This window comes from Psittacula echo, assembly GCF_963264785.1.
Source record: "Psittacula echo genome assembly, chromosome: 3".
Lineage (NCBI taxonomy): Eukaryota > Metazoa > Chordata > Aves > Psittaciformes > Psittacidae > Psittacula > Psittacula echo.
In genome coordinates, this window is record NC_137736.1 from 71,147,231 (window position 1) to 71,168,381 (window position 21,151).

The 21,151-nt window shown below is 38.3% G+C and overlaps 1 protein-coding gene across 2 annotated transcripts in view; it reads left to right on the forward strand.

Moving 5' to 3' along the window:
* The window catches only part of NALCN (sodium leak channel, non-selective), a gene marked incomplete at its 3' end in the record, with an annotated part of 227,293 nt that overhangs the window by 55,310 nt on the left and 150,832 nt on the right, over positions 1-21,151 (forward strand). For both annotated transcript variants that reach the window (XM_080612623.1, XM_080612624.1), the window contains exons 7-8: positions 19,215-19,357; positions 19,477-19,581. In XM_080612623.1, coding sequence (XP_080468749.1) covers positions 19,215-19,357; positions 19,477-19,581 — 248 coding nt within the window. The remainder of the gene's footprint in view (positions 1-19,214; positions 19,358-19,476; positions 19,582-21,151) is intronic.

The following is a 21,151-nucleotide window of genomic DNA, read 5'->3' on the forward strand; positions in this document are numbered from 1 at the left end:
ATCCCTCAGCTCATCTTTATTACTCACTGTTCAGTTACTCTTTCCTTTGAGTTTCCAAATGACAGTTTGTGTGGAGGCTTAGCTTCAGAAAACACAATCACCATCTTTCTGCAAGGCTTTTACCCACAAATGCCCTTTTCCATTATGGTCTTCAGAAGAATGTGTAATTTTTGCCATCATGTGAGTCTGAAAGTATTGGAAGCTCTGTTCATCTTACCTTACACTTGGTTGTGTTCTTTGTTAGTAGTATATTTTGTACAGGATACAGGATAATATCTTTTAGATCAAATTTTCCTCTCACTGAAATTTTCTTGATGCATCAAGTAGAACAGTGTTTTAGGGACTCTTGTCACGATCCAAAGCAATAAAGGTAGCTTTTCCTTGGTGACTTTTTTCTCAGAAATTCTAGGCTTTCACTCTGTTTGCCAAACCATGAATTTTTTTGAAGCCTCATTCATGTGCTGCTTTCCATGTTTTTATGTCACCTATGTGGCTGAGTTACCACTTTTTCCTTTCCTCAGGAAAACTTCTCTGTTGAATGCTTATGTTCCATGTGCAGTTAATATCATTATTAACTTACTATTTGATCAATTAAAACAGTTTCAGCTATTCAGTTTCAGTGAGTCCAAGGGCATGACTGACATGTACATATTGGCTGTTACTAATGGTCACAGTGAGGTCTTCGATTTTTCTGTTGGAAGAGGAACACAGAGATACCTAAACCCACAGGTGTTCAAAAAAGGATACTAAGACAATGCTTCTGGTTTTAGACATCTCAATAAGTGACCTGAATTTGAAAAAAAAACCAAACCAAACACACCATGGGATGCTCCAGTTAATTCCCTTAGCTATTTGATATTTCTATGTGCTTGCCACTTTTCTCACTAAGGCCATTTCAGTTGCCTAGTTAGTGAAGACTTTTTCTTTTTTTCTTTTTTTTTTCTTTTTTTTAAGTAATGGATTATAGACACAAAAAATTGCACAAATAATGTCCATTGAATTAGCTCTGTTACAGTACAAATGGTATGTGGGAAGTTGTAGTGTTTTGGAAACTTAGAGTAATTTGAGCAGCCCACCAGAATTTTAATTTATTGCTGTGTTAATCCCAAAGTAATTGAGTCTTGCATTAAACCAGGCAATCAGGTGAAACTAATGGGAATAGATTAGTACAGTTGTCTTGTACTGAGAGTCAAAGAAAACTTTGCTGCTGCTGAGAGAATTTATTGGAACATAGTTTCCCCTGCCATTTCAGGGTGTTCTGTGTTGGTTTCAGCAGCTAAATAGTTGAATTTATGATGGAATAAAACACCTTTCCAGAATGCTTTGTTCTCACTTTCGTTTGTAATTGTGGATCTTTTACTGATAGCCATCTTTCTATGCTGTGTATAGCTTGATCTGTCACTCATGTCATTATGGTGTGCTACACAGAATTTAATGTTCTGTCTGAGGTCTGTGCTATGTACTTCCTCCTCTCCCTCCCTCTTTCATTCCCATCTGCACCTGGGAATGCAGGAAGAGTGTTTTGCATGCTGAACCAGTTTTCATTTTGAAAGTAAGTAGAGGTTATCCTCTACTTTCCCAGCAAATCTGTACTGCTGTCACCTTGCAATGGAGAGTACCATAATGTCATTGATAATAAGCTGAAGAGATAGAAGAGCAAAATGTGGCAGAAAGGCAGTCTTATTAGAAGGATAAAAAAAACCAAAATGAAAGTTGAGGAAGGTCAAACGCAAGCTTTAATTGCATCTCGTTATGCTTTTCTGTACTGTAAGCTGTATTACCCAAGACATATCAATCCCTTATTGACATAAAACTTCATGTGCTGTTTCTTAATTCATCCCAAGTAGCATAGTCTTAACTTCTATATACATTTCCCCCTACGCTTAGTAGGAGATCACAAGCATAATAACAAAAAAATCAACTGAAAATTAAGTAGAGCTCACTGGCAGCAGCATGGCTGTTGGCTTATTAGTGAACCATTTCAATATTCCCACCCCCTGCTCTCTACTATTTTGTGTCTCAAGAGGGCTTATTTCTTAGAATCTTAGAAGGTTTGGGTTGTAAGGGACCTTTAAAGTTCATCTAGTTCCAGCCCCCCTGCCATGGGCAGGGACACCTTCCACTATACCAGCTTGCTCAAAGCCCCATCCAACCTGGCCTTGAGCGCTGCCAGGGATGGTGCAGCCATAACTACTCTGAGCAACCTGTGCCAATGTCTCATCACCCTTACACTGAAGAATTTCTTCCTAATGTCTAATCTAAATCTACCCTCTTTCAGTTTAAAGCCATTACCCCTTGTCCTATCCCTACATGCCCTTATAAAAAGTCCCTCTCCAGATTTTTTGTAGGCCCGCTTAAGTACTGGAAGGCTGCTATGAGATCTTTCTGGAGCCTTCTCTTCAGGCTGAACAAGCCCAGTTCTTTCAGCCTGTCTCCATAGGAGGTGCTCCAGCACTCTGATCATCTTTGTGGCCCTCCTCTGGACTCTCTCCACAGGTCCATGTCCTCCTTATGCTGGGGGCCCCAGAGCTGAATGGTTTGCTCCAACATAAAGCTTTAAGGAGTCCTGGAATGGAGCTTGCTGGGGAAGGTGGTGCTGGAGACATTGCAACTGGCTCTGCAGAACCCAGGCTCCAGAGGACACCCCTATCGGGGGGGCAGCCTTTGCACTGCACCTCCAGAGGCTGTGCAGCATGTCAGTGCCCACTCCTGCAGACTGGGAGGTAAACGTAGTCTAAGTTCTATTTTCACGGATGACCTCCTCATACGTACTTTCTGCTGCTCTTGCTCCAGCATGGCAAGGTCTCAAGGTGTGATTTTGAGATGATACATGCCTTGTGAAGGCAAAGGAGGAAATTTGCTTTTGTACTGCTGCTGTTTACTTTAATTCCTATGGAAGTGTGAGTTAAACCACTCATGTTTATTACCTACAGTGACATTTCTTTTTCCTCTAATGCACAATGCTAACCAAAGGGTCAGATAACTTTGAGAAGCTAAGTAAAGCAGGGGACACATGTGCTGGGAATGTCATGGCCAAAGGGAAATAAATGCACATTAAGACCTCTTAATGAGGATTTACTAAGAAAGTAGATAGAAAGAGCTGCTTCAAGCTAAAACAATGTCCAAGCCCACCAGTTTGCACTCTGCATGAGAATTGAAGAAAGACTTATGTCAACAACATAACTTGCAGGGACAGCTATACAACAACTCACGGTCTGACAAGGAACAGAGAACTGCATGAAAAAATAGAAAGAGGACTTAAAAGATCTGACAGTAGTGTGAACAGCCCTGAAACAAAAGGCGTGACTAATTTCAGCCAAGCTAAAGAGCAGGAAACTCTTAGCCAATAGGCAGAGCATGAAGTTAGGCAATTAGAAACCTGTCATTCCATACCAAGAAAATTAGATCCTATCAGTTTAATTATCAGTCAGTGCCATTAAGACAATATAGCTCTGCATAATGAAAGCTGCAGTTACTGGATAATAGAGGTAATTGTTTTCGCAGTGGAAGATTTTCACTTTCAGAGAAGAGCTTCAGTATGTGACCAGTTTACAGGCTTTGACCTTCACCACTTGCATAATGCATAGGACACATTGTTTTTACTTTGCCTCCTGAGATTTGATTATTTTATCCTAAACATCATTTTTGTAAAGTGTGTGGAAATGAGCAAAACCACCCACTACAAATACATTCTACAATAGTCACGCAACATGCCTTCTGTTACTGTAATTAGAGAAGCTTACCAAATCATCTTTGATTTAAGACCTTTGATTTGATAACACAAGGCCAGCTTGCAGCTTGGTTTTCAGACTTCTGCTGGGGAACAAGGGGGAATAATGCTATTCCAGAAAATCTGTGTCACAGATGGTTGGTCTAGAGGGGGTAACACACACAGAGCAGAAGCTGAGGTGTGACTCTCCAGTGCATCAGCTCATCTGGGGTAACTGACTTCATACATGCTGCTACCCTTGCAGTACCCTGTAGCAAATGTGTAATGACATACTCCTCCTTCATTAAATGGTGCACAGTCTCACTTTATTGCTTTGTTACTCAAATAATCCTCTTTTTGAAGATATGCTATTTCATCTACAGGGAAAGTATGATTGGTCATCTTGGGAAGTGTCAAGAAACATCTTCTCTCATACTGCAGTCAACATTTTCTACTTTCGTTCAAAAATTCCTTTGGAACTCTACTTTAACTACAAATCTATATTGCTGTCACCTGTCAGTAGAGAGTACCATAACTGTCCGCACTTTGCCTCATTTCAGTAGGAGATTTTGACCACAGTTTATGCATCCTAAGATTAGGTAATTAGCATGAACCTTAAGAGTCTCAGTTCACATATGAGAAGGAGTAAACCACACCACAGTATCACCTTTTTCTTTCCACTGTGAAGAGGATTGCAGTAAGTAAGCTTCGAATTTTGGCACTTAATTGAAACAGCTACAGTGAGATTGGATGACTTTGGGTCCCTGTGACCAGCTAAGCTATACACTTTTAAAATTAGTAATACTGAAAGAATTAGAATTATTTAATACTAAAATTCAAAAGAAGTGAAAACAGCAGATTTTCTGTCAGAAGACCTTGTCAGTTACCAGGGAGTCAGGGACATCTAACCGTTCGTAGGGCATAGATGCTCTGTGGTAATGCATACAAGATAAAACCTTCAGAAATCTGTTCTATTTTTTGAGGAGCTGACTCTGTACATAGCTGATTCATCTTGACAGAACTTACCCAGGGGCTGACAAATTCAAATAAAATAGATTAGTCACAACAGGACTTATGTATGTCTCCTGTGATAAACTGAGATATTATTTTCTTCTAATTACCTGCCTGTGGCAGGTTTTGCATGGTTTTTATACTGGCATGTGTATTACTTGCATATCCTTCTGTATTAGCCAGCTTTGCTATATTCTACATATTAATATTTTTCTTACATTTCTTTTTCATGTGCTTGTTTTAGGCATTTTACTTAGAATTCTGAGATTAAGTGGCAATTAATTAAATATGTCTATCATCATCTCTCAAACAAAAAAGCTTCAGTTGTATTTCTATTTAATCCTATCCTCCAGAACAAACTCTGTGTTTTCTTTTTCCTATTTTAATTTTTTGCATTTCATTTAGAATCATAATTCTGCCGTTACCTGGATATTTTCTTTTTGTCCTTGGTAGCTGATACAGAGCTATGGAGCAGTAATGCTGTTTCACAGAGGGATAGTGGCAGTGAGTGGAAATTGCATATTGTGAAAGCCATTTAAGAAGTCAGCATTCTGCCATTATTATACCATAGCCACAGATAGGTATTTCACTATCACATATCAAGATGTTAAATACCTTGGCTAAGGATATTAACTGCAATCAATGGGGCACTAAGAAAAATTCTGAAGAAAGTTTGGAGTATCAAAGGAAAATACTGGTTATGAATAGTTTTTCTGGAAAGCTTGTAGGATTAATTTAATGGACATCTTTACGATAATTTCACAATCAGTTTAGTCTTGCAGTCTTTTACCTCATCATTTTATCCAGTAAGCTTCTCACTTACTCAAACTGGGGTTAATCTGCTCTCTACAGTAGTTTCACAAGTGTCTTAAACCTTTATCGCTTCACAGCTATCTGTTCTCCATCTATTCTCTTTTCAAATGCCAAATTAGTCAGATGTGATGCTTTATGCTATACCAAACTAGCTAGTCTCCATTGGCTTGTCTTTCTCCAGATGTTTTTCTGATTATTTTAGAAGTGCCATAAAATCCATAACACAAGTGCTTTCATGGATCTGCAGACTCATAGCAGAAGCATGTTTAGTTTCTTTTGGTCCTTAAGCAGTCTTTCAGTTAAATATTAATCATCAAAAGATTTGACCCACTATGCTGACAGCAGTTTTTAGAGTGTTTGAATTGTTAGGGCTGCTGTAGTGAATATTTTTTACCAAATTATGGGGATATTGTTAGTTTTGTATGCAATTCACTTACTGCAGATACATGCAGGTTTGAACCTATGTCCACAGTGTCTTCAGCCATAACAGGGAAGGTGCAACTTAGGAAGAGTTTTCACTGGAGAATTTCAGTTCAGTTTAAAATAAATAGATATTTTGCAACAAAACCAGATGCTGAACCAAAGAATGCCCTTCCCCAGCTGTTGCTCAGTACTTTACTAAATCAGCCACATTGCATAGTACTTCCAGAACAGAGCACACTGTTAATCCTTCCTGCATAACTTCATCAGAAATGTTCTTAGAAATTTCCTTTGTGTCATGGTTTAAGCCCAGCCGTAACTCAGAACCACACAGCCACTCTCTCACTCCCCACCCCTTCTGCCCACCCGCTCCCAGAGGGATGGGGAGGAGAATCGAAAGAATGTAACTCCCATGGGTTGAGATAAGAACAGTCCAGTAACTAAGGTATAACACAAACCACTACTGCTACCACCAATAATCATAATGATAAGAGAAGTAACAAGGGAAGAGAATACAACTGCTCACCACCCAATGACCGATACCCAGCCTGACCGAGCAGTGATCTAACCCTTCCGGATAACTGCCCCCAGTTTATATAGTGGGCATGACATGCTGTGGTATGGAATACCTCTTTGATCAGTTTGGGTCAGGTGCCCTGTCTCTGCTTCCTCCCGGCTTTCCCTCCTCCCTGGCAGAGCATGAGACTCAGAAAGTCCTTGGTCAGAGTAAACATTACTGAGCAACAACTAAAAACATCGGTGTTATCAACGCTGTTCCCAGGCTGAAAGTCAAAACCACGGCACTGCACCAGCTACTAAGAAGGAGAAAAATGACTGCTACTGCCGAACCCAGGACACCTTGTCAGGAAAGAATTAACATTTTTGTACTATTTGCTACTTGAGGACTGAGTCTGTTTTACTTAGAACAACTGGACTCTTGAACTTAACAGAGTTTTGTTTGGTGCCTATACATCACACTTACTGAGGAAACTTGTTTTTCCACTGTAAGGAACCTCAGTGATGCTCTTGCCTAGACCATAGGGAACTGTGCCATATTCATTGTTTAGAAGAGTGTGAAGTCCCAACTTAGAAAACCTAGGAATGGAAGAGGCAAAACAAGATGACTCTTTCAGGACTTCATTTCTCTGATTATTAGAAAATGCCTTAAAATCAGCCTACCTCATGTCCCTGCCCATTGCAGGGGGTTTGGAACTAGATGATCTTAAGCTCCTTTCCAACCCTAACTATTCTGTGATTCTATGATTTATGGCCACTTATTTCAATGCCAATATTACCTTTTGTCTTTAAGGTCAGAGACAAGTGCTTAGTGATATTTACCGTCCGTATTTTCCTTTGTTTGTCAATGTGAACTTGGGAACTTCCCACTACAAGAGGTTGTATTTGGACTTAGTTATTTGACCATATATATTTCTGATCGGCAGTGCTGCTGAGCCATTTACTGTGAAAACATAGAATCATAAAATCATAGAATGCTTTGAGTTGGAAGGGTCCTTAAAGATCATCCATTTCCAACCCCTGTGCCATGGGCAGGAACACCTTCCACTAGACCAGGTTGCTCAGAGCCCTGTCCAACCTGGCCTGGACACTGCCAGGGATGGGGCATCCACAACTTCTCTGGACAACCTGTTCCAGTGTCTCACCACCCTTACATTGAAAAACTTCTTCCTAGTGTCTAATCTAAAATTGAGTCAGAGATGGGATTTACACTAATAAAATCATCTGCTTGGCATTGGTCTTTGGTCTACAAACAGTGTGATGTAGACCAACTGGCTCACGTTCACACTGCTTAGGCCTGGTTCCTTTTAGAGCAGAATGGTTATATACCCATCTGTATAGTGGTTGGTTCCTATTTGGAATAGTACTGAAGGTGTGTATGGCTTGGAGAGAGCTACACTTGGTAAAGGCACATCCACAGGAAAATAACATCAGGAAGCAGGAGCTACAGTATCTGACTATGTAAGTGCTTGCAGAAGTGCTGCTTTGCAATAGACTCAGCTGTGGTTTGACGTGTGCAAAGACCCGCAGTAGAGATTGCTCAGGATGAGGAAAGGGTACATGAATGTGTTACTATCAGAGTCACCAAGGGAGGCACACAGTACTGAAATTATACCATCGTAATGCCTTTGGACCATCTTTATGCTGGAGGTAGGACAGCAGACAATTCCTACAGTGGCATAAGTTATGGTGCAGATGGACAACACAGTGCGCAACCTTTCGGTACAAGTAAAGCCCTCAAAATCAGGGAATTTTTTAAGAGGTAGGGTCAGCTTATAGCAGATTAGTACCTTTGTGTCATCTGGCTCTGGTGCTTCTACCATAGCATTCAGAGCCTTACAGACGGAGTTAATTTATCGTCAGTTCATGTCTTGAGTAACAATTTAATAATTCACATTATTACTTTACATCTTTTTATTTTTTCAGAAGTTAGATCTACAAGCTATGACTCACAAATGCTTCCTTTATGGAAGAAAAAGAAAAAAAGGGCTTTTTGCTGAGGAATATGATTTAGCTGGTTCAGAGACAGTGGAATTTGGCTCTGCACCACCACTCTTACAACAGTTTTCCAGGCATAACTCTAATGCAAGGTGCTTTTTGCACTTTGAGCTGCTTTCTTTTAGTATCTACGTGCAGCATTTGGAAAAGGAGTGTCTATGGGCAGCCTAAACAAACATAGATTACTTTGTGTATGTTAATATCATTATTTTTATAATTAGTAAAGATAAGATGCTGTAATGGCTTTACAGACTACTTTAATGCTGTAAAATCAGGGAAGACTAGTACAAGCCTCAAATGCATATCTGTTTGAAGACTGAATTCAGGCCTGGCCACTCCAAGATTCAGTCACCTCTATTTAAGTAAGTCCTTATAGATACTTAGCTAGTGTATTCTTAACTATAAAGAGACAAATTCTACAGTCCTCTCAGTTACTCCAGTGCTTGCTGTTGCCTGGTAGCAGTTGTTTCCCCTCTATTTCAATTATTTCTCACCTGAGTACATGAATCCTGCTAAAAACATTTAGTCAGTACTTTAGCAAGTTCCTGAGAAAAGTCACTGGAAAGAGTTTTATTGCCAGGGCACCACAGATCTCCCTCATGGTCAGTTTTGGAAGCAGGTATTTTTTGCGACTCTCTGTTGCATTTGTCTTCTTTTTAGGAAGCCTATTTCCCAGATGCTGTAGAATGAATGGGTCTGGAAACAGCTGTGCTGTCTTCCCTTGCCTACATCGTATAGTTATCAATCTCTAGCTTTATTTTTAATGTGGCATGCAATTTAATAAGTGTTTTGAAAACAACATATTGATATCAAAATGTTTTATTTTCCCAGGATTTTTTATGTTTTCCAGGAACTTATGTGGTAGAATCTCAGAACCAGAAATCTAACTTTATTTCTACTAAAGAAAATATGAAATTCCGTTTGGCTTCAAGCACTAAAACTCGGGCCAGGACTGGAAATTTTGAACTTGTCTCCTTCAGCATGTCAAAGAATCAGACTATTGTCAAGTATCTGAACACCAGCTCACATGCCTCATTTTTGGCAGTGCGATTTAAAAATTGTGAACATAGTTTTCTTGTAAAAAATAATACATGAATGGGCTGGCAGAGCTTCCAAGTTAGGATCATGATTTGTTTCCTGTTCTGAAAAAATATGGAGACATAATGTAATGATATAAAATCCTACCCAAGCCATGGCAGGACCTGCAGATATGTTACTGAGGGTAACAAGATGTGTTTATGAAGTTCAGCAGTAACTGTCCTTATGTGTGCTTTTATTCTTAAGTAATAGATAATTAGATGTGCCTTTGACTTCCATGAAAGGAAGGTCTTCTAGAGGCCTTTTTTAAGGTGAAGTTTTGGCCAAGAGGTAGTCACTGTGAAGTAAATGGCATGCAGAAAGTCATCCCCGAATTTATGCATGTCACTTGTTTGCATCTTCAAACCTAAAAGCTCTGATTTCATTCTGCCAACTGAAAATTATTTTAATATGGAAAATGAGGTCTGTTTGTCTTATCCTTTGATTAAATATTTCTGGGAGTAGGTCTGATCTGTATTTCTTGGGAAACTGCTTCAGTGAACAAGGCCAAAACTTTTTTTCATACACAGTCCTTCTTTTTTTCAAACCACATGTTCACATGGCTCAGTGCAAAATGCCACATTTTCCAAAAGCTTTGAAGAAAAATATGCTAAATATCATAAGTCTTTAAGAAGTTAAAGCAGCTTTGCGAAAAAGGACAGAGTTGACATACACCTACACAAAGTATAAACATCTTTGCAGGTAAACTTGATGATGAGAAAAATGAGAGGGTGCATCTGCAGAAACAAAAACATTGATTGAACAATGATAAATCCAGGAAATTTCTGTTATGGGTGTGTAGAACTGTTTTCAGTAGTCCATAAAGAGCAGAAAGGATTTCTGCAGAAGAAGATAATATCAAAAACAAAGTTTAAACAGAGAATATTAAAACTTTGAAAGTGCTCTCCCAAAAAATTACCTGGCAGTTTATACAGTTTTTCTTGCCAAAAGTTTTGCTTTTCATCTTCAAATAGACCTTCCAGCTGCTTAGTGTATTAGTGCTAGTCTTCCAAGAATTCTTTTGATAATCAGTAGAAATCTGGTCATTCAAACACTTTCTTTAAGACAGTCAAGAATAAAAGAACTCAATCTTTCATTTCCTGAAGGAGAGAAAAAGAAAGTTTTGCCCTATTCTTGTTGACATAGAATCATAGAATAGTTAGGGTTGGAAAGGACCTTAAGATCATCTAGTTCCAACCCCCTGCCATGGGCAGGGACACCTCACACTATACCATGTCATATCAACAGCTAGAAAAGCATGACACTTCTATTGCACACAGAAAACTGCCTTAAATAATTCCTTGGTGAGGGGCTAGAGAACCTGAAGACAGAATGAAAGAAAGAAACAGTGAGAATTGAAAATTCATTGCTAACTAGGAAGTTACCTTTACGTGAAGTGGAAGTTCTTTCACTAAATGATGGAGCAGAAGCTATAGAAGTGTCTGTCTTTGCCTTCTTGCTACAATCCACTTTTACTATGACATCCTTGGTACATGGAAACATGCATGTATGTTTCTTATGACAAAAAAAAAAAAGATCAATTTTTTTCACTTTTGATACCCAGCTCTTTTAAAATCGGAAATCCCTAAGATAGTGTCACCTTAGGCATTTATTATGTTATTGTTTGAGGGAAGTTTCTAACTTAACAGAGCCTTCTCTGAAATACAATTAACAATATACTTATCTCTCAAAGGTGCTGTGGTGTTTAGTGAGCTATCAGCACACTAAGCCACTTCTTCCTGTCTCTGCCTGCTCTCTAACTGCACATATTAGGCTAGTGGGCAAACCTCTCTCTTGCATCAACAATGTAGGTAAATTATTTTACTGCTAGTAGCACGTAAAAGGTACCTGGAAGCACTTAACTCATTAATAGCTATACAGGTCATTGAGTTAGTATCATTTGGGTTTTCATGCAACAGCAATCATACAGCTCCTTTCTGTCGTTCAGGAAACAAAGATTTTCTCTCTTCAGTGTGGGATATCCCATTGGCCAGTTGGGATCAGCTGTCCTGGCTGCATCCCTTCGCAACCTCTTGTGCACCCCTAGCCTGCTCGCTGGCAAGGCAGCATGAGAAACTTAAAAGTCCTTGACTTAGTGTAAGCACTGCTCAGCAACAACTAAAGCAACAGTGTGTTACTAACTTTATTCTCATCCAAAATCCAAACGACAACACTATTAAATCTGTCCCAGCCAAACCAGGACAAATATCATCATGGTCACTCTAGATTAGGAAGTGTTACTATATGAATATGTTCTATGGTTTTATTCTTCCATACTTCTTTCATCTTAAAAAGCAGACACATTTTTTATTAATTAAACAAGTTAAGCATGCCATGATGCATGGTACCTTTGCTGTTTCATGACTGAACTTAAAATGAATTAGATTGTTCTGTCTATGACTATTAGGAAAGTTAAGGCAACAAGCGATTAGTTTTGATTGACAGTGTATGAAAGTCAGTGCTGAATTTACATGCCTTGTGTCAAGGAAGATTTGCATACTTTGTTTTCTCTCTAACAAAGGGATTCATCACTACCTTGATTTTAGTAGTCATTCCCAGTGTTTAATATATGGCTGAATGACAATCCAAATACATAATATCTGTACTGAGAACCTGTCTTAAATTTGTGTTTTGAATATGATAACCCTTAAAATGTCAATTAAATTTTAAATGGAGAAATTTGTGAATATCTGGTTTCTGGACCATCACTTTTAGTGTATGGTTTTAAAGGCATCTACATACATAACATATTTTTAAAGAAGAAATAACAGTTGTATGAAAACATGGTTCATTTTCAAAGGAATATGTTAATATAAATTATAGAGTTTCTTCTATTGAACGCTTTTTATGTTACACAGTTTTGTCATAACATTTATTGTAGCAGTCATTTGATCTACTATGACTGTACTTTAAATCAGAGACATTTCATTGGAAAGATGAGGTGGTGACAGACCCATCTTCACAGTGTTTTGTTACTCTTAACCAAGGCCTAGGGATTCTGTATTCTCAGTTTCTAGATCTGAAAAGTAAGTATTATTAGTTTGACTTTCTGATAAGGAAAAGCACGACTATGGCAATGTCCTACTTCCAGGCTCCAACCTGAAGGTCTGCCTGTTCTGTTGAGGATAGGAGCCCAGGAATCCAGAAAGAATTGCATCCTTAAAGATACTCCTTAGGGAAAATGAGAGATGGGAGTTGTTGACCGTGCTGCAGAGCCTCCAGGTAGTGGTGTGAGAGGTGTGAACAATTCACAGCTCAGCATTTCCTAGAGTCTCATCAACTGCCAGTAGAGTTTGTGGAGTTGCTGTACACATAAAAAAAACCAAACCAGTGATTATTAAGAGAGAGTGTATATTAACACTAAGGCTGTGTAATGACAAAAGGAAAAAGCAGACAGTATTTATGCATATAAAGCCATCTTATGAGCTCTGCTGACATTTTGGATCCCTATTTGTTGTTATTTGTGAATATATAGCTGAGGAGCATTTTAGTCAAAAAAGTGTTAAAGAAAAGCAAATATAAATGTTAGTCTGGCTGATAGCTGTAAACATGCACCTCTAAAGTAATTTGTCTCTGTTTACACCATGGACTTGTTCACAAATGTAAAACAGGTTTCTTTTTTTAAAACATAAAATATTACATCAGGGAGTACAAGCACTATCACATGGGAGACTAATGGTATAACTGTTAAATACTTTAAATAACTTTAAATACTATTCATTTAAATACTGTACATTTAAAGGGTAGGTACAAAATGGAGACTTCCTTTTTACAAGGAGTCACATGGAAAAGAGAAGAGATAATGGGCACAAGTTTCTACTGAAGAGATTCTGACCTGTCACAAGAGGAAAATTTTTCACGAGAACAGTCAGCCATTGGAATAATCTCCCAGGGAAGTAGTGGATTCCCCCGCAGTGGACACTTCTGAGATTCAGCTGGAAAGGGTTTTGAGACATTTAGTTTAGATCATGCTTTGCCTAGAAAGGTTGAACCAAATGATCCTTGAGGCCTCTTCCAACCTCTGTGTTCCGTGATCCTATGATTCTATGAACTGAGCATGAGCTGCCATGCTGCTTCTGTTTACCCTGTGCAGTCCATACATATGCCAGCATTGTTACATTCATATTAGTAAGCTAACACTTTTGGACAGTGAACAGATTCCTAAAATACTTGCAAACAGTGCAGCTAAGTCCATCAGCATTTTCTGTGAATCTTGGCTGACTTTCTGTCTTTCCATTACTAAGTCTGTAGACCAAGCTGCATTGGTCTTAGCACTTACATATGCACTGTTTCCTTATCTCTTTATTGGTGGTTTTACACATACAGTCTCTGTATGCACTGTATTCTCATATGTGAAAGCTTCATCTCATAAGGAAACAGATTTTCAAAATGAAGAATCAATAACACATCATTACTGTATGTTTGAAGTCACTGCACTTAACAAGGGTTAAAATACTGTGTTCAAACTGGCAGTGTGTTTTTTGTGCTCTGCAGAGTTTCTGTTTTGCTATCTTTTCCACAGCTTAGTCACAGGAAAATGGTGCTGGGGGTTGAGGTTTCAACAGAGCACCAGAGCATTGGCATGTTTCATTTTAATTCTTTTCCTCCTCATTCTGGTGGCTGGCAAACTGGCTGATGTGAGTTGGTTTGGGAGAGTAAAATAGACTGGATCGCTCACTCAGAGACAAGCAAGAAACCCCATGAAGCCATTCAGGATTCGATCTTGATGATTTCAGTCCCATGTACCAGCTACTTCTCAGAAGTGCTAAGAACTTTGTCCTTGCATTTTCGGGCAATTTTTCCTCCCTTTTAGTTTCACCAAAGCAATAGTGTAAGCCAGCTGGAAAATCCTGACTGCATGCAATGTTGTGCAAACACCTTGATACTGAAAGGTACGACATAATTAAAAGCTGGTCAGTGGGAATATCCATGCCTTGCAGGGACATTCAGCTTCATGATTTTATCAGTGAAAGTGAGCAAGGACAGAAACAGGTTTGGTAACATTTCTATAGCTAAGCAAAAGGTCATTTCTTTATGGACATAACATTCACAAAAACATCTTAAGGAAGGCACAGTATTCAGCACAACAAAGAATGTTAAATTAGGCAGCAGCGCCTGCTAGAAGGCTGCTTAGTTTTGCCCGGGAATAGAAAAATCAATCCTTTTGCGAGCTCAGCGGGCGGTTATCACCCTGTGCGCTCAGGGTGGTGGCTTCCCTGCCGCCTGATGTTCCAGATGTGCCCGAGGTGCACGATCGCCATCTAGTGGTAACTGGAAAGTAAGGAAAAGGAGCCTGTTGCCGACTGGAATATGAAGCATTTTATGGGTGACAATATGTAGGATTTCAGGCTTTTAATAACGTTTTACCTGCCCGAATAATTCCTCACTAAGAAAGAAAATAATAAAAAATCAAGAAATTTACCTTTTTTTAACTTTTATATAAAGTGGGCCTTCTGTAGGTTTTCTTTCTCAAGCAGTTTCACAGCAGGTACAAGAAAACTGGGTGAATGCTGACATGGTAAACCAACGTAGTCAATAGACATAGATTATGCATGCAGAAAATGTTGGAGTTGATGGCATACCTAAGCTTAGTTTTCATTGTTTCTCACTTGGAACAGCTACAAATCACGTAGCACAAAGATATTAATAAAAGACACCTTCTCACCACCATGCATTATTTTCCTCTAATACTATGAGATTTTGAATCAAGAAACAAAAACGTCATATCATGTTAGGAGGAAAAGGTTCTGTTTCCAGATATAGTGAATTTTCCACATGACCTTTTAGCTCTGCTCCTTTAATTCTGCAGTTATAAAATTACAGCATTATTCAGAGCACTCCCTTTTTCATGATGTCCATTCACAGAATAACTTAGTGATAGCAAGAGCTGATGTCACAGAGCATGGTAGTGTCACAGAGGCACAAAACCAAGCAGAAAATCTTGCCTGTTTACAAAATATACATAAATATAAAATGCACTATGTAAAATAGCATCCCTGCGTAATGGTGCTGTTATTCTTCTGTCAACTATGAGTAATTTCTTTTAAATAAATACCTTCTATTTTCCTTAGGTACTTAAAAGATAGGGTTTTGTCAGGATAGGTTTCTTCACTCCCCTAATAGGTAATGGAAATGGAAAATCATTACCTATGTGCTCTGCCTCTTATAATTTTTTTTTCCCTGGTACTCCATTCATCTCTACAGCACAGAAGAGCCAGGTGACTTTGCTCCCTGATTAGGCATGGAAACAAGAAGAATTTTCTTTTATTATAACAATTTAGGTGTTATAGCAACTACTTCCCCCATGCCCCTTCAGGCTAATGCTTCCAGCTGGTAGAACTGAAGGAAACATGTACTGAAGAAGGCATAAGCCCCCTGCATTTCAGTGTTGAATGCCAATGTACTTAAACATGCATTAGTAAGAGAGATAGTTAGTTTCTGATTGCTGTCTTTTCTTCTATACTGTATGAAGCAACTGAAAATGTTGCATAAGTTGTGTAAGATTCAGTCTGTTTTCCTATACTTCACTGAATCTTTCATTTGCCGGTGGTCTTTTTCTTTCATTTTTAATGATGACTGTGTGCAGCTGTAAACCATTTTCAAAGGTAGTAGTGTTTATTGGTTGCATAAAAGCAGTCTGATGAGACTGATACATGTTATGATATGGATTTATTTAGTTTTAATCTATGTGTTGAGAAATGTTTTGTTTCCTTGTTTTAATTAGCTATCAGTGTGGTGAAAGGGATTGTTTTATTGTAACCTAAAAATGTGGAATTTATTAGACAAGGTCAAACAAAAGGAAATGAATTCAAAGTATAATTCTTTTATTTTACCTCTGTTGTCATCAGAAAGTTCCTCCTAAATGACTTTAATCTGCCTTGCCACTCAGATTTAGCCATCTACTGAGACAAATAGGAAAATCATTGTAAATATTTTCTGGATATTTTTATTTACTAAGATTTAACAATACTCTAGATGCAGATGGTGAAGTCCTACTCTCAAATTCAGCAAGTTACCCATGCCAATATGCCTAAACTGATGAATAATATCATTATAGTCCTATGTTTAACCTTTTTCGTGGTTCAAAGCTTTTTCATGACTGAAATGTCTTGCTGATGCCTTACAGATTGCACAAATCTTGATCTGAATGTTCAGGACATTGACAAAAGATGACAACAAGGTTTCTAAGCCCTCATTCACCCTGCCACCCATATTCCTGCTTTTCTTAAATTGACTCCAGGAGGTCCTGTGCTCTTATGCCCTAACCATTGGACTCTTAGCACTCTGTGGTCAGTACTTATGCCCTCTGAACTAATAGAAGACGACACTGTGTCACTGGTAGATAGAATACTGATGCCTGTGAAAAAGGAGAATTTTGCCATTTGATCTAAGGGGCAGAAAGTTAGGTTTCATGTCTGTTTTTTTGTGATGTATCCCACCATTACTTAGAACTTTGATACTTTCCCTCCCTCTATATGGCTTTGAACATGGTGAGAAAAACAGAGCATGCTGCTGTGAAAGGACAGTCTCTTTCATAATTTAGGCATTGGCTTTAGGAAGATGGAGTCAGATATTAAAGAAATACTTAGAAAAAAATAGAATCGGTTGCTGATGGTAAGTGTAGCTTTTAAAAGAGCAAAAACTGCAGTAAGGCAGATGTTAACTAAGAATCACTCTTCTTTTGACTACAAAGCATTTCATGGTGTTGGATCCCTTACTGTCATTCCTTTATTCTGTTTCCAGTTGAAACAGTATTTACAGAGATAGTTAACAGTATGGTTCCTGGAATCAGTATTAAAAACTTTATTACTTTCAAGTCACATACGTTAAGCAATGTATATTGCTTAAGCAATGTATATTCTTAGTGGTGATTGCTTTCTAATAGCTTTAAGAACACCTGGACCATTTATATAAAAGACATATTTTTAATTTAGCATCAAAGATGAACACGTTATTTTAATTGGGTTAATTGTGCATTTTTGTCCATTCACAGTATTGCTTTACTGTGGCAGATGGCCCAGTGTATGTGTTATAAATACTTTGCATGACATTCCTCTATTTTACTAATCTTCACTGTGACTTTCCCATTGGTAATGACTAATGACAGTTTCCTAGCCAGCAACTTTTAATAGATTCCTTTTTTTCTCCTTAATCTCTGCCTGTCCTCAACAGCACTGTTTTGTTCAATAATTTAATCAGTTCAGCAACAGTATAATATTAGGTAATTGAACCATTACTTTTTGAATTTTTGAAATGCAAAATACCCATGAAGTAATCACTGATGAATATTTCACTATTGATAGAGACCACTCTCTTTTCTGAAGAAATAGAAAGGGTTTTGCTATCTATGCTTGAATGCTTTTTCTTTCTTTTTGTTTTTATTTCTGCTCCTTGGTCCTGAGAACCATATGCAGTAAATAGGAAGGAATCCAATAACCAGAAAAATTAACAAAGAGGATTAACATTTTTGCCTATCCACCATGAGCTTGTTAACTATTCAACACCTACATATCAAAGGAGTGAAAAAATTCCATTCATCCCTGTCTTCTTTTATCAGTGAAGGTTTTTCCACAAAAAAGGGACTCCCTGAGGCAAAATCACTTCCAGGTTCATCCTGCCTGTGTTAGCAGAGGAAACGATGTAGATGCTGCAATTGCAGTGGAGCAGCACAGTGCTCCTGTGATTTGGTGTAAATTTTTGGGAAACTCATGGGCTCTGGGAATTTCTGACTAACCGCTCCTTTCTCTGTGGACAGAATCAGGTAGCCAGCTGGTTCGTGCTCTACTATCTGTATGTTGTTAGCAGCTGCTATGTTTTGCTAAGGGCAGCACTCCTCACGCTCCCTGTTTTATCCAAGATAAAAACTACATGGAACGAAGCAGTAGTGGAGCAGAGCTAGCAGGTGGCTCTAGGACAATTCTGTGATTTCACAGCAGTTTGTGAGATTTCACAGTTTAATTTCACAGTTTAATTGTGTTCCTTCTCGGAACAGAAAATTACATCAAACAGGAATGCCATACAAGCCCTAACCACAATCTCTATTTTGAAGCTTTTATTGCAGTGATGAGGAAGGGGAAATTGGCTGAAGCATCTTATAACTCAGACATTAGGATGAGTTTGAATCTTAAGTTCAAAATTAGTAACCTGATAGCCTTTATTCAAAAGTGGTTTCTGAACACGAGCCCTTCATAACTATTTTTGCATCTTATTGTCTCCCCAGATGATGTAGGAAGTTCAACTTAAGAATGCTGTAATGTTTTTTAAGGCAACACACGTATGTTAATGCAGCTACCCTGGCTAGTGGCCTGAATTTTGAAACAACTCAATAGTTTTAATGTCTTTTCTCACGGGTGCTGCTGAAGTCACAGGAAGGGACAAATTCTGCCTTTGGAGACATTTGCGAGCTGTCAGTGAACCCATCTAAGGGATTATCCATGTGTGTCCAGACAGAAAAGGGAGTCAATATGATCTGATACAAAACGAATTCATATTCAATTGCAAAAGGAAGAAATATGGAAATTCACCTGAAAAAAATCCCTGCAAAGGAGAAGAGGAGAGCTGATACCCATTAGAGAAAAGGAAAATAGAATAGATAAAAGATTATTGTTTGCTGATATTGAAAACTTTCAGGGAGGCTTAATGCCAAACATTTTCATTTTTCCTCTGACAGGCACAAGCATATTTACTGTTTACGAAGCTGCTTCTCAGGAAGGCTGGGTGTTCCTTATGTACCGAGCAATCGACAGTTTTCCCCGATGGCGTTCATATTTCTATTTCATCACCTTAATTTTCTTTCTGGCCTGGCTTGTTAAGGTACTGAAAAATGTGTTCTTTTAAACCTGTCTGCAATGTGGATCATATTAGAATGAATTTCTTCTCTTTCCTGCTTGCTGAGCTTTGTGTCAGTCATTCTTTCTTGTTCTTTTTTTCAGAATGTTTTCATTGCAGTCATCATCGAAACATTCGCAGAAATTAGAGTGCAGTTCCAGCAGATGTGGGGGTCCAGAAGCAGTACTACTTCAACTGCCACCACCCAGGTGAAGCACCTGAGATGCTAAGATTCTCTGGGGGCTTGATTCGGTTTAGTTTATGAATGAATAATAATAATTAAAAAAATACTATGTTATCTGATTTATTTAACTTTGCATGTTACCACATATATTTTGAAGTTGATACATGAATTTTCATATAAAATTAAATTCCAGGTTATATTATCCAACTAGGCTTTCTTAAAAAACAATAAGAGAGAAGACTGTGGTTTTCTATATGGCTGTGTATGTTATTGCTATGATTTTCTTTTGTTTTAATAGTAGGAGTAGGATAATGCTTCCTTATCATGTCATTGGTGAGTTTGGAATCAGGGTTGCTATTGAATATCAGTTTCTGGGCTATTGAATATTACTTTCTGGGCTAAGGAAGAAAAGCTGAAATCACAAGCTGTAGCTGGAAGAGGTCAGAGGGTAGCTGAAGTGTTTGGGGAAGCTGGCCCTGGAGCTGAGAAGGGCATGTTGAGACCAAGGAGGAATGAGGTCCCGAGGCAGTGAAAGAGCCATGCTAGCTGTACAGGTAGTTGCAGAAAGTGGGACCTTGAATAAGAAAAAATGGGTAAGAAGAAGCCATGATAGGAATGGCGCTGCTATATGTGGGCTGTGTAGTGTGAAAGACCTAGTATGAAAAATGTGGGCCAACGGGTCGAGATTGAAATTCTCCCACTCATTGTTGTAACAATCATATTAAGTATCCTGAACATGCAAACGGCCAGGCTTTTCCAGGCTAGTGCAGTCTGCCCTCTACAAAAAGGACCAGTACTAATTGCCTGCGAAAAGCTCTTAGAAAGACGGATAGGTGAAACGTGCCCATGAGGAAAATATTTCTAACCTCTGTAGCTAGAGATTATTTATTTTCTCTAAGCTAGAGGATTTAAGTGTTTCAAAGTTATTTATTAAATATTTTGTGATATTCCTCTGGATATTCCTGTAATCCATATGTAAATGCCTGCTGTTACATTTTCTGCCTCAAATAGACTTTGTGGCAGTAATTTCTACACTATATATGTCTTTGTCAAAACAGACTTGGTGATATAAATTTAAAATCTAACAAAAAAAGGACTTCCCCACATGACACATACTTAGGCTGAGGAATTTAGTATTCATTTCATCTCTGATCTCAAGGATGGGACAAATTCCTTAGCTGTATAAGCTTAACTGATATACTGTGAACTAGAAGCTGGAATAAAATGATCAAGAAGCAGCCAACATTAAGGCATTTCAAAAGATAAAAGAAATTCCCAAAATTATGTCATCGTGCCAGAGAATATGAACATGTTGAATATAAATTGCAGCATGCAAAATAAAAATCACATGTTGGCTGCAGGCAAGCAAATGGTTGCTTTCTTCGTTGTGGGACACAAAGGGATTCCAGCTTACTAAACTACAAAAAACATTTTTTTCTTTCTGTATTAAGAAGGACAGAAAATTTCTTGCAGGTTTTATTGTTGAAAGCACCAGATGAAAGTTAAAAACCTTCCTTGTTTTGTGTATGAAATAACCTTGAGAAAAAATAACAATATCTTTTTTTATTTGCCCACTCCGTAAATCATTAAACTTA